This window comes from Mesocricetus auratus, unplaced genomic scaffold (assembly GCF_017639785.1).
Source record: "Mesocricetus auratus isolate SY011 unplaced genomic scaffold, BCM_Maur_2.0 Super-Scaffold_100004, whole genome shotgun sequence".
Taxonomy (NCBI): domain Eukaryota; kingdom Metazoa; phylum Chordata; class Mammalia; order Rodentia; family Cricetidae; genus Mesocricetus; species Mesocricetus auratus.
In genome coordinates, this window is record NW_024429189.1 from 38,261,359 (window position 1) to 38,275,511 (window position 14,153).

The 14,153-nt window shown below is 39.9% G+C and overlaps 1 protein-coding gene across 3 annotated transcripts in view; it reads left to right on the forward strand.

Moving 5' to 3' along the window:
- The window catches only part of Ppig (peptidylprolyl isomerase G), a 28,159-nt gene continuing 14,006 nt past the window's right edge, over positions 1–14,153 (forward strand). For 2 of the 3 annotated variants that reach the window (XM_040745517.1, XM_040745519.1), the window contains exons 1-9: positions 1–147; positions 5,765–5,835; positions 6,229–6,306; positions 6,395–6,469; positions 6,827–6,934; positions 8,856–8,900; positions 10,179–10,266; positions 12,119–12,148; positions 12,239–12,378. In XM_040745517.1, the coding sequence (XP_040601451.1) occupies positions 6,246–6,306; positions 6,395–6,469; positions 6,827–6,934; positions 8,856–8,900; positions 10,179–10,266; positions 12,119–12,148; positions 12,239–12,378 (547 nt within the window). In that variant the 5' untranslated portion in view covers positions 1–147; positions 5,765–5,835; positions 6,229–6,245. Of the gene's footprint in view, positions 148–281; positions 557–5,764; positions 5,836–6,228; positions 6,307–6,394; positions 6,470–6,826; positions 6,935–8,855; positions 8,901–10,178; positions 10,267–12,118; positions 12,149–12,238; positions 12,379–14,153 lie in introns of those variants that run through there. The other variant, XM_040745518.1, reaches the window with a different exon arrangement.

Below are 14,153 nucleotides of genomic sequence, written 5' to 3' on the forward strand. Positions count from 1 at the left end.
TTCCGGCGCGACGCTTTCCCTCCACGCCTGGACTGGGCTGTGGGGGAGGGAGGCGGTTAGTGGGCTTTAGCGCCTTTCCTGACGGCGGTAGATTTGAAGCGCTTTACAGGACTGGGCCCGGGAGAAGAGGAGTAGGTGGCGGTGCAGGTGAGGGGCGTGAAGGCGTCTGTCGGCGTGGCGTCACTCGCCGCGGCCCCGAGGACGAGAGCGGGAAGGGCCCAGGGCGAGGGGCGGAGCCGCGGCGGGCGGGCGGCCGGGCCGAGGTAACCGTCTTTCCGTCGAGGTCTCTGGGCTGCTGGGGCGCGGAGGGGTGGCCCTGAGGGCCGCGACGCGGCCTGCGGCTCTGTGGCGGCTGGGCCGGCTTGCAGTCGGGCCGCGGGGCGCAGGAAGCCGCTCTTCCTCTCCAGCCCCCGCCCTCCCCGCTCGGCGCACACCTCCTCCCTGACGCATTTTGCCGCACAGGCTGTAATATGGCGGCAGCGACGGCGGCCTCGGCTCCCGGGAGCTAGGTTCGTTTCGGATGCTTTCAAACCGTGAGGCCGAGCGCTGCTGCGCGGTAGGTGCGACGTTCGGTCGGGGAAGGGGGAGGCGCAGCGCGAGTGCCTGTCAGGTTAGGGTTAGCGAGGGACGGGCGCAGAGCCAGAAGCACCGGGAATCAAATCGACAACGAGCTCTCCTCCTCCGACCTTTTCCTCCGGTAGGACAGCTGCTGTCGTGCGTGCCTAAGTGACACAGGCCCGCGATGTTAAGGATTGTCCTAAAACTCAAGGGCGGGATCTCAACCTTAGCTCTCTAGAAGTTTTCCCACGTTCCTGGGCAGCTGGAAGCGGCCGGGCCTTTGGGAATGAGAATTCTGCATAGAAGATGGTTTCTGAACCCGGTTCGCCTTTAGGAGAAACGTACTGCTTTGGCCCTTATTTACTCTGATGTCGAACAAAGTCAGCGTTAGTCGGCAACCATGTTTAATCGTTTGGGGAAAGCTATAAAAGCACCACGTCGTGCTCTCAGCTTGCTCGGTTTCTTAGCACAGATGCACCCCAGACCCTACGAGGGTCTTTTTGCATGTTTTTGGACACCAGTACATTTAGGAAATAATAGAATGTTTTGAAATTTTCGAGGTTCTATATTAACTTTCAGAAGCTAAAACCAGAAAGGATAAAATACATGTTTGTGTCTGTGTCACCCTCCCTGTATAAAGAAAGATGACTACTAATTGTTCTTTTGTAACAGTTCGAGTAAACGTTTTATAAGTTTTAAGACTGCCATAAAATCCAGAAATTGCACAGATAGTTAGAATGACTGCTGCTGGGTTTTTTTTTTTGTTTGTTTGTTTTAACAAACCTTAAAGTGTAACTTCTGATCTAGTGTCACCATGCCCAGAATTCCACACTCAAGATGAAAGGCCTTCATTCAAGGCCAGCCTGAACAACTTGATGAGACTCATTATCTCAGACAAAAACATTTTCTTAGGGACTGAGGGATCCCACTCTTTTCATTTTAATATGTGTAATTATTCCTGAAAGAGTTTACATCCTTCCCTATTTGATTGCGTAACAGTTTCTGTAAAGCTTCGTTGAATTTGTTGTGCTTGCTCCCTAGATGAGTTGGGTGAATGTGTGTTGCCCACAGAAACTGTGCTTTTCTTTCTATAAGCCAAAATTTGAACCTTGGTATTTGCAGACAGTACTTAAATATTCAGAGAAAATGCTACAATTGGAACTTTGTGTTTTACTGATAGGGAAAATTTTGTGCTTTGTTTTGGATTAGTGGCATTGTTAAGGCAAGTACTCCACAACTGAGCCATCTTAGTCCTTGTTCTCCACTTGTGTTTGTGTGTAGGGATCCAAGACCTCACAGTTGAGGCAAGTGTTCTTCCACTGGGCCACAAACTAACCCCTCAATTTTCAAATGCCTATCAAGTGTTGTGTTTCTACAGGCAGTGATTTGTATATCAAAAAACATAAAGAAAAAGGTACTATTGGAAGAACATAGGTGTCTTTTGTGACAAAATGCCGGCTTGTTTTACTTCATCAGCAGTGTATACATTCATAAATGTATGCAAATATTTTGAGTCAGTTAATTTTCGATTCTTATTTGATCCATGTGAATACTTTGAAGAGTGAATGTTACAGTGCTTCCCTTGCAGGTAATTTTTTAAAGAAGGGATATACTTTTTCCCAGTCGAGGAGGTCTCAAGTCTGTGGTTGGCCTATTGCTTTTGAGCCAGTAACAAGGCAATGCATGGTGGGGAGCACGAAAGAAGATACATGGTGTGGGCTCCACTTCATTAGCAGTATAGACTGATAGGATTATTGCTGGTGGGCTCTGGAGAGTCAGCAATAGCAATACCTCATGTGAGAAGCATGCGTATGAAGAGAGAACAGCCAGATTATAGTAGAAAATACAAACTATCTGGATGTTTTGGCACACACTTATCACCCCAGCAGTCAAGAGATGGAGGCAAGAGGATCAAGAGTTTAATGTCATTATCAAGTTACATAGTAAGTTAGATGCCAGCCCAGGTTACATAAAACTATCTTTAAAAAAGGATAACAAAAATAAAAATAAAACCCAACAACAGAACACTAACTGCTTTCAGGCATGTTTGCATTAACTAGCATTCCTTCTATTTGATGATGAAGTCCCTGGCCCAGGTACTTTGCTTTGTGTCGAAGACAAAGTTTTAGCAGGGACCTGTGACTCAGGCCTATAATTTTAAGTACTTGAAAAACTGAGGCAGAGGGATTCTAAGTTCATGACCTGCCTGGGCCATAGAGTGTTCCATACCATCTCTGACAACTATGGGAGACCTTGTCTCGATTTTTTTTTTTTTTTTAAGAAATAAAAACAGCCCAGCTGGGCGGTGGTAGCACACACCTTTAGTTCCAGCAGTCGGGAGGCAGAGGCAGGCAGATCTCTGTGAGTTTGAAGCCAGCCTGGTCTAAAGATGAGTGCCAAGAGAGGCTTCAAAACTCCACAGAGAAACCTTGTCCCTGAGAGGAGGGAAAAAAGAAAGCCCAAAAAGCTAGAACGATTTTGAGTTGGTGGAATTTATAGATTAGTGTATAATTTTCACTGAGGAAGGACCTGTAGAGAGAGTTCCCAGAGTACTGTAGCTGAACTTAATTTTTGTTTTTGTTTTTCCGAGACAGGGTTTCTCTGTAGCCCTGGCTGTCCTAGAACTCACTCTTTCTGACTCTGAAACTTTAGATAACACTATGAATATGATAAAGTCACCACATTATTTATTACCTAATTATAAATACTGTTTAATAATTAGTTGCCTATATGCTTACATCTTAAAGAATATGGAAATTATTTTACGTATGAAACTGCAAAGTGAACTTGTGACTGCTCACTGTTTCTGAAACATATTTGAGGAAGCTTAGCATTTATGTTTACAAATATTATTTATTGTTGACATGCAAAATTATGAATAAGCATTTTAAATAAGATTTTAATCATTTGCATGGAAAGTAAAACAGATGGTAACAGTTATAGTTAGGGTTTTGCATGTATTTGTATAACTAGGTTTTGTTTGTGTGTGTGTAAGCTTATCAACTTTATTCTTATTTTAAAAGTATTTACATGTCAAGTATCATAGTGCACTCTTGTAATCACAGTACTCAGGAGGCTGAAGCAGGAGCACTGAAAGTTGGAAGTTCTTCCTGAACTACAATGGGAGACCTTGCCTCAAAAAAAAAGTGTCTAATATGAAAATAAATCAATAAATTCAGTATCACTCAAATTTCTGAGGAAGTCAGATAGGTGAAGTTAGTTTATAACATCAAGTAGATGATAAGATGGTTATAGTTAATAAACAATAGTGGAAACAACAAGGTCAAACTAGAACATGCATTTGATCTAGTGGGAGCAGTATATGCTGGTTGCTGTACAAAAACGGGACACTGCCAGGTGTAGTAATTATTTTTCAGAAAAATTCAAATCTGGATTTATGATACTGGCTATAATTCATTCAGGCTAAGCAAATTTGTGGCAAATATATATTTATAGGTAATTAATCACAAAAGATTTGATTATATTCTGAGACAATTGGTGGCTAGTTTTCCCCTACTGAAATACGTCTTGCTGCGAGTTTTAGAAGACCCTTTAATGTGCTGGGAACACAGGAGTAAATGACCATTTTCTTGAAATTTTTATGGGCTCAATTTTTCTTTAAATTTTCTGTGTCTTAGTAATCTCCTTTTTCTTGGAAAATAAGAAATTGGTTAGATGTTTGTCTAACTGCTTCAGACTTTAGGTGTTAGTAATATTTGAGGGTCATAAATACAGAGGAAACATATCCTATTTATGACTAGCATCTATTAAGTCTAGTGATGATTAGTAATAACATCTTAATAGCTTTTCTTATTTTAAACATTATTATTTATATGTGTGGGTGTTTTGCCTCCATATATGTGTGTTTACTGTGTGTGCAGTGTCTGTAGAGTTCACAAAGGGCATCCTATCCCTCTGGAACTGGAGTTAACAGTTCGTTGTGAGCCACCATATGGGTGCTGGGACCCAAACTTTGGTTCTCTTGAAGAGCAGCTAAGTGCTCTTAACCACTCTACCATCTTCTGATTTCATTTAGTAACTTTAGAGACATAGTGTATAAGCCATCTTTCATGTGGCTATTGTTCATTAGGTTTTTTGTTTTTATTTTGAGACAGGGTCTCTCTTATGCTGCTTTGGGTGTCTTGCAAAACTCTAGAGTAGGCTAGCCTCAAACTCACGGAGATCCATGTGCCTTTGCCTCCTGAGTGCTGGAATTAAAGGATGGTAGCTTTTTTTTTTTTTTTTTAAGACAGAATAGCACTGTGTTATCCTGACCCTAGTCTCCCTGTGTTTGGACTACAGGGGTGTGCCACCTTGCCCATCCTTCTCTTATTTTCTGTAGCTGAATGTGAACCTCTCAGTTAAAAATTTCAGCCAAGGTATGCAGGGGTATAACTCAGTGGTAGCATACAAGTACTATGTGTGAAGCCCTGGGCTGAATGTATCCAGAACTGAAAAAATAGACAAAAGGAAGAGTCTTTTCATAGTAAAAGATGTAGACCTTTCAGGGTATTGCTTCATTACCATAAAATGTCATAGGCTGTTTGCTAAGGCACCTCAGTTGTGATAATTTAAATAAAAGCATGTGTATCTTAGTCTCTTCTGAGCAGATGAAACGGCCATTTTTGTAGTCTGTTAGTTTGGCTGTTACTCAGTACTCGCTGGCTTTGTTCCACCTGCCCTTCACTTACTGTATCATTCCCTACCATGTATTATAATTAGACATTTTAAGTCCTTAAATTGTTTACAAAAAAATGTCGAGTTAAAAGGTCCCTGCTGTGTACATAAAGCTGTCTACATAGTGTCTCACGCATTAGTATGTTCCTGTGATAGATTGTTTGTCACTCGTGATCAGAAGTTGCCTCATAATGTAAAATTTAATAATGTGCTTTTGATCAGAATTCTATCTACCATATATTAGCATTATTAAAATACTATCCTTTCAGGTCAGGTGTAGTGGTACACACCTGTCATCATCACCTGAGTGATGACCCAGGAGGCTGAGGCAGGAAGAGTGCCACAAATCTGAGGTCAGCCTGGGCTACATAGTACAAAGTTAGCCAGAGCTACATAGTGAGACTTTGCCTCAGAAACAAAAACCTCTTCCTTTTCTTTATAGATGATTTGTTTTGGTTTTGTTTGGAAATTTGAGTATTTTTCTTTAATATCTCACATTTTAATCAGAGCTCTCATTTTTGTTTCTTAGGAGCGAAAGGATTGGCTCAGTTGTCCTTGGTGGATTTTTGTTTTTTATTGTTTGTTTCTGCCAACTTAAAGGTAATGTTCATATTCTGTTTAGTAGTCATACATACTTAATACAGTTTTCTGTATGGGGTGGCAATCTGGTTTTGGTCGGTAAAATAGAAATTTGTTATAAGATAATGACTGTGCTCTCTTCAGGAGTGCATTTACTAAAATTGGAATAACTGAAAAGATTACCATGACTCCTGCCCAGTAATTATTATGACTTAATCTTTTAAAGTCTTTTATTTTCCCCAAAGTACAGTCTAATCTCTAAAAATCATAATGAGTTACATGGTGGAAACTAATGTAAAATAAATTCAAATAAGGTTTGTAGCTTATATCAGTAGAATTGACTTTTAGATATTAATGGGAAAATCTTTGTCATTTTGGTCTGTTTGCCTAAAACTGTATTGTATACCCTCACAGACTGAAGTGTTAGAACCATGGGAATAAAGGTCCAGCGTCCTCGGTGTTTTTTTGACATTGCCATTAATAATCAACCTGGTAAGAATATTAATGTTTCCAATTAACATTTTAATATTATATTTAGGGTTGTAATCAAAACATTTAAACCACTTACCTTCTTTTTCAGCTGGAAGAGTTGTCTTCGAATTATTTTCCGATGTATGTCCCAAAACGTGTGAGAACTTTCGTTGTCTTTGTACAGGTTTGTTTGCATTTTCAGTTGCCCTAATAATTCCTAGAAATATTAGCTGTGAGCCTTGCATGTGGGGGGAATACATAGAATGCGAAAACCCAGGCTGAGTCGAGAACGTGTCTGGGCCACTTGCAAGGTGTGATTTGTACTCCTGTAAACCCAGTCCTTGGGAAGCTGAGGTGAGGGTTATGAGTTACATACTAAGACTTGAGTTCAAAAGTCCAAGTTAATTAATCAATTAAAATGTAAATATTAGCTGTAACAAGATTTTATCTGAGATTGAGTTCTTGTTCTCCAGAAAAATACGGACTTTTGTAGTACTTCAGGCTTTTCTTCTCATTGACCTATGAATGTTTCTTTCTCCAGGTGAAAAGGGGACAGGAAAGTCAACGCAGAAGCCATTACATTATAAGAGCTGTCTCTTTCACAGAGTTGTCAAGGATTTCATGGTTCAGGGTGGTGACTTCAGTGAAGGTGAGACTGAGTCCCACAAAAGAAAAGGTGTCCTTAGATTTTTGTTATCATAAAGGGTTAGGGTGTTTGATTTTGTGAGTGTTGAACAAGGAAGTAGAAATCAGAAGACAACATACAGCAGGGTCTGTCCTCTCCACTCTGGGTTCTAAGGATTGAACTCGGATTGTCATTCTTTGAAGTGTGAATGCCCTTTTCCTACTAAGCCATCTTTGTAGGCCATAAAGGATTTTTTTTTTTCCGAGACAGGGTTTCTCTGTATTGTTTTGGATACTGTCCTGGAACTCTGCTCTGTAGACCAGGCTGGCCTCTCTGTCTCCCTAGTGCTGCGATTAAAGGCGTGCGCCACCACCACCCGGCTCATAAAGGATTTTTAAATGTCTTCTTTCTTAGTTTTTTTTTGGGGGGGGGGTTTTACGAGACAGGGTTTCTCTGATTTGGAGGCTGTCGGTCTAGCCTGGCCTCGAACTCACAGAGATCCGCCTGCCTCTGCCTCCCGAGTGCTGGGATTAAAGCCGTGCGCCACCAACGCCCGGCCTTTCTTAGTTTTTAACTATGTTTGTACATGTGGCGTGCACCTGAGTGCAAGTGGCTGGAGAGGCCAAAGGTCAGGTTCCCTACAGCAGAAGTTATTAGACCGTTGTGAGCTGCCTGAGCTGGGAGCTGGGAACCAAACTCAGGATTCTGTGAGAACAGTATATGCTCTTAACTGCCAAGCCATTTTTTCAGCCCATCAAGGAAGTTTTAGTCTGGTTTTCTTACTCCATTGAAGTCTTTGGTGAAATACATAAGAATACTTACAGAAATACAAAAAAAGATGGAAACACAGAAGAGAGTTTCACCTTTTATTCCCAGTGCTAGGGAATCAGCCCAGGGCCTTATTCATGCTAGTTAGATGGCGCTCAGTTGTACCTCAGGACCAGCTGCATCTTTGCGCGAATTAATTTTACAAGTTTGCTTCCGGACATAAAACAAAACAGTTATTAAGAGATTTGTATACTCATCTGACAGATCTTTTGCTCATAGATTTTTTTTTTCCTTTTTAGTTTTACAAGTCAGGGTTTCCCCATGGCTTTGGAGGCTGTCCTGGAACTCACTATGGAGACCAGGCTGGCCTCGAACTCTCAGGGAGCCACATGCCTCTGGGTCCCTGGAGCTAGGATTAAAGGCATGCGCCACCAACGCCCGGCTAGATTTTTTTTAACACTTATTTATTGTGGGTGTTGGTGTGTCGTGGTATGTTGAGGTTAGAAAACAGTTTTCAGGGTAGAGTTTCTCTGTCCACCATGTGGGTCCCACAGATGGAACTCTAGTTGTCATGTTGGGTAGCAGACACCTTTACCCACTGAGCTATCTCACTGATCTTTTCCCGTGGATCTTATAGGCTTATCAAAAAAAATTTTTTAAAAGAACATACTACTCTTTTAAAAAATTTTTAATTTATGTGCATTCTTTGTGAGGTTGTCGGGTGCCCTAGAACTGGGGTTACAGGCAGTTGTAAGCTGCCATATGGGTGCTGGGGATTGAACCCAGGTCCTCTGGAAGAGCAGTCAGTGGTCTTAACTGCTGAGCCATCTATCTCTCAAGTCTACTCCACACACACTTTTTTTCTCTAGGGCTGGCTGTTCTGAACTTACTTTGTAGACCAGTCTGGCCTTGAACTCAAGAGATCCATCTGCCTCTGCTCCTGAGTGCTGGGATTAAAGGTGTATGCTACCACTATCTGGCAATTGTCACATTCTTACTATGGGTATCATAGGAGAAAGGTAATTTTGGATCTTGTCATTGACATTATATTGATGTCTTATAATTTGCTGTGCTCCTTTGAGTGTTATTGATTCAGAGTCACTTGAGTAGCTACTTGATGAGAAGTATTTGACTGAGCTTACTATCTTGATCTAAGAATGATATTTTTCATTTCTAGGGAATGGAAGAGGAGGAGAATCTATTTATGGAGGATTCTTTGAAGGTAAAATTTTTACATCTAAATTGTTTATTTTTCACCCAGTATAAATAACAGTAGGTCTGGAACTTGCATTTTCTTTTTCTTTTTCTTTTTCTTTCTTTTTTTTTTTTTTGTTTACGAGACAGGGTTTCTCTGTATTGTTTTAGAGGCTATCGGTCCAGCCCAGCCTCGAACTCACAGAGATCCGCCTGCCTCTGCCTCCTGAGTGCTGGGATTAAAGGCGTGCGCCACCACCGCCCGGCTGGAACTTGCATTTTCATACAACTATAAGCAGATAAATAGAAATAACTTAATGGTTTTTATATTTCACTTTTGGTATTCAGGATATTATCGCAAATTTCACTTTTGTCTCATACTCTAATTAAAGAATGGAAGATAAGTCCTTTCCATGGAAGTAAATAATGCTATGGTGAAGGTTAAGTTAGTAAGTCTAGATGATGATGTTTATCTCTCCATGCTCACCAGTGAAATGGATAAAATATAAAGAGATTATATCTGGACTCCTATTGTATTGCTGCTTATTTTTTAGTAAAGTGCTAGGATCAAATCCTGAGTTTTGTGCATGGTAGGCAAACAAGGCATGGAAATTTTAAGTACTTTAGATTTAGTGATAGTGTGCTTGATTTTCATGCATGGGACACTGAGTTCAGTCCTTTATGCCAGGGAGGAAAAAATTACTATTAAATATAAAAAGACAGGGAAAAAATAGGTTCATGATTGGTTCTTTCTTCCTTTATAACCTGATTGTTGTTTGTGTTGTGTTTGACAGTAAAGAAAATTTCCAACCAGGCATGGTAGCACTGATCTGTAATACCAGCACTGGGGAGGCTGAGGAAGGATTTGGAGGCCAACTTGGCTTAAATAACAAGACCCTGTCTCAAATAAACAAACAGGAGTATTTCCGTTGTGAACAGGAGTGGAAAATGAATGTTTGTGAGTGTGATGTATGTGCATGTCTGCAGGCAAATACGAGCATTTACACATGAATACAGACTAGATGAAGACATCAGGTGCTCTGTCATTCTACCTTACTCCTTTGAGACAGGGTCTATCACTGAACCTCAAGCTAAACTATCAGCCAGCAAGCCCCAGCAGTTCTATTGCTACCTCCCACAGCACTAAAGTTACAGGTGTGCAATGGTCAACCTGATTTTTTTTATGAGTTGGGTCATCATGGTTGCACAGCAAACCTCTTAGCCACTGAGCCATCTCTCCAGCTTCTAAAATAAGTGTTTTGTAGCTTATGCTTCTAACATAACTGAAAATTTTTCTTCTCTTTAGATGAAAGTTTTGCTGTTAAACACAACAAAGAATTTCTCTTATCAATGGCCAACAGAGGGAAGGATACAAATGGCTCACAGTTCTTTATGTAAGTATTTAAGGTCAAAAATATCCCTTCTAACCTTCACCATTGCCCATATATGAGAAAGACTATAAGAGTTTATAACATTATAAGAGAGGTGAAACAGCCGGGCGTTGGTGGTGCATGCCTTTAATCCCAGCACTCGGGAGGCAGAGGCAGGTGGATCTCTGTGAGTTCGAGGCCAGCCTGGTCTACAGAGCAAGTTCCAGGACAGCCTCCAAAGCCATAGAGAAACCCTGTCTCGAAAAACCAAAAAAAAAAAAAAGAGAGGTGAAACAAAGAATTACTGAGGGGGATAGTAGAATGAGTTTAAAGATCTCAAATGATAGACCTTGCCGAGAAAGTAGGAGAGGTGGCTTAAAGGCATCTTCCACTGTTAGAAGACAAACTCGGGTACCCATCTTCTTGGGCCCCATCCACTGCTGTAACTAGGTTTCATTTGTTTGATTTTGTTTTGTTTTGTTTTTTTGTTTTTGTTTTTGTTTTTTTTTTTGAGACAGGGTTTCTCTGTGTGACCCTGCCTGTCCTAGAACTCACTCTGTAGACCAGGCTGGCCTCAAACTCAGAGAGATCCACCTGCCTCTGCCTCCCAAGTGCTAGAATTAACGGCATGTGCCACCACTACCCAACTATACCCAGCTTTATGTCTGCTAAGGATCAAATTCATGCTTGTATACCAAGGACTTTATCTAGCTGTGAGAGATTTTATGTACCACCATATCTTTGGTACATAACCATGTACCAGGCTTTTAACTACATCATTTTAAGTTTGACTTTGGGAATAAAAAGGAGTTAGGGGCGGTACTTGCAAATATTTCATTGACCAAAAAGTGTTTACTTTACGTTCAGGTGAGTTTGATTTGGAGGAGTCCCATGCTCAGAATCCTTGAACTTCTGGGTTCAAGTTATCCTCCAGCTTAGCTTCCTCCAGCATATGTATCATTCTGAGTTGACCATTTTAACAAAACTTTTATTCAACACAGCTTTTTACTTCATATCACAGATAGCAAACTTAAAAGCCTGGTAATGATGAGTAAGTATACCTGTTTGAACATGGGAATCTAAGCTGTTAATACCTGTGTTGAATAAAACAGGAACACTGAGCACTGGTCACTTATTCCATATATTAGATACCATAATTTGCAGATATTCCAAAGAGACTTGGAACTTAAAATTTCATGCAAAAGTACACACAGTTAAATATTGGCAGTTAATTTTTAAATATATGAAACTAAGTGGGCTGTTTGTATTCAACAAATCACTTCAGGGCCATCAGACTATGACTGTTTCCACTTCAATTCCTCTAATACCCTCCACTTTAACTATTTAAAATGTTAGGGTAAGCCAGGTGTTGATGGCGTACCTTTAATTCCAGCACTTGGAAGGCAGAGGCAGGCAGGTTTCTGTGAGTATGAGGCCAGCCTGGTCTACAGAGCTAGTTCCAGGACAGCCAGGGCTACACAGAGAAGCCTTGTCTTGGAAAAAAAAGTTAGTGTGAAAAGCACTGTTGTTAAACCAATAAGGTAGTGGAATGATTTGGTAAATTTTGGTAATGTCAATACAGTAGAAGATCATACAACCAAGAATATTTAATAAAAACCCAGTTGCATGTAAGAAATACAAGTGAATAGAAATACACCAAATATCAACTACATGCAGGTCAACAGGAAGTAGTTAATTGCTTTTATATTCAAAACAAGCTTTATTTTTTTAATTATATAGGAAATCCTTTGCACTCGTAATAAGGTTCTGCTTTGTAAAGGCAACACAAGATTTCTTGTTCCAATGTACTCTTTTTCTTTTTAGAGATGCTAACTATGTCTCTGTTTTTATTCTTCTATCTGATGACTTCTGAAAGAACAACGAAACCAACTCCTCATTTAGATGGGTACAGTTTATTTTATATTTACAACATATTTTACTTTGTTGCTATTAAAGTAAGAAGCTTTTATTTAGACATCTTTTCTTGACACTCTAGGCATCATGTTGTTTTTGGGCAAGTAATCTCTGGTCAAGAAGTTGTGAGAGAGATTGAAAACCAGAAAACAGATGCTGCTAGCAAACCATTTGCTGAGGTGCGGATACTCAGTTGTGGAGAGCTGATTCCAAAATCTAAAGGTAAGAACAGGTACATATTTTAGGGAATTCAATAAGCAGAAAGATTCTAAATCTTTGGCATAAAATTCTTAGGAAAATGTATATAAAGCATGAATGTTTTGTGGATTTAGATGTATTTTGTGGTTACTTTTTCTAATTTGTGTGTGCATGCTCCTACATATATGTGCTTGTGTCAGAGCACATCTTCAGCTATGGTTCCTCAGAAGCCATGTACCATGTACAATATACCATAACCATGATATACTTGTAAATTATACTTGGAAAGAATTTTGCACAATATTTAGCATTTTGTATGTGCTCTGCAGATAATTATTCTCTAATACTTTCTTCAACCTCTTTTTGGGGTGGTGTAGGGTTAGATCTCTCTGTGTAGCCCTGGCTAGCCTATACTTCACAAGATATACACACACAAGTACTGGGATTAAAGGTATGCATCAACACGCCATGCTCAGCTGCTGTTTCAAATTCTAATATAGATCACATATGCTGGAATGCTGTCTTGAAAACATGTATTTGTTCTAGTACACTTGATATATTAGAAAATTGTGCTTACATGTAATCTTGTCTGCACACTGAGTGAACCTTACTTGACTGAATACCTTTATAGGCATATCCAAAAAGTATATCATAAGCTATACTACTTCTGATAATTTCATGAGCAAACTCCCAGCGTTTTTTCAGTGTCATTACTGAGTTTTTACTTCTTAATAATTTAGTCTAAGTAAAACTGAATTTCTGTCTTTTTTAGTATGTCACCCATTAAGGTTTTGGGTATTCTGATATCTTTGCACAGGCCATGTTTTGTTTTTGGTTTTGGTTTTTTGAGACAGGATTTTTCTGTGGCTGTGGAGGCTATCCTGGAATTAGCTCTTATAGACCAGGATGGTCTCGAACTCACAGAGATCTGCCTGCCTCTGCCTCCCGAGTGCTGGGATTAAAGGCATGTGCCACCACCGCCCCGCTTTGTTTTTGTTTTTAAGACAAGGATTCACTCTGCAGTCAGGCTGGCCTCAAATTCTTGTCTTCCTATTCTTATTCTGCTTCTGCTTTCCAAGTTCTAGAATTACATGTAAGTACCACCACACCAAAGCCATTTTGTTCTTAGTTTTTTCTAATGTAGTACTTTATAGGAACATGTATATTGTGTTATAGTAAAACTAATTGTACCTCTCCCAAGTCTTTATGCTTTACTTTAATTTGTTTGTTTGAAACAGATTTCTCTGTAGCTTTGGAGGCTGTCCTAGAATTCACTCAGTAGACCATGCTGGCTTTGAACTCAGAGATCCCTGTGCCTCTGCCTCCCAAGGGCTGGGATTAAAGGTGTGCACTACCACCACCTGGCTACTTTTATTCTTATTAACTAATTTAACCTACAAATCCATACATGCTTTATAATACGAGACTATCTATAACCGTATCATACCTGTTTGCTGTTGACCTTATTGTCTGAAACAGGGTGTAAACTCTTGTGAGGATAGAGCTCATGTCTAAGTTACTTCTATAACTTTTCAACATGTTCTGTAAACCTCATCTCCATTCGTTGCATTGTGTTTAGTACAGATCTGTATATTGTTCATATAAATGTATTGCTGGACTTTAAGGATTACATCTTAGTTATATTCATAACATGCCTTAATCATACTTTTAGTTAGCACAGGTTTTGAAGCTTAGTTACTACTAGCTACTGGAACAATATTGATGTTGTAACATCTTTGGTTTTTGCCTTTTTACCATTCTTTTCTTTAACTGATGTTTCATTCAATCCCCTTCAACCT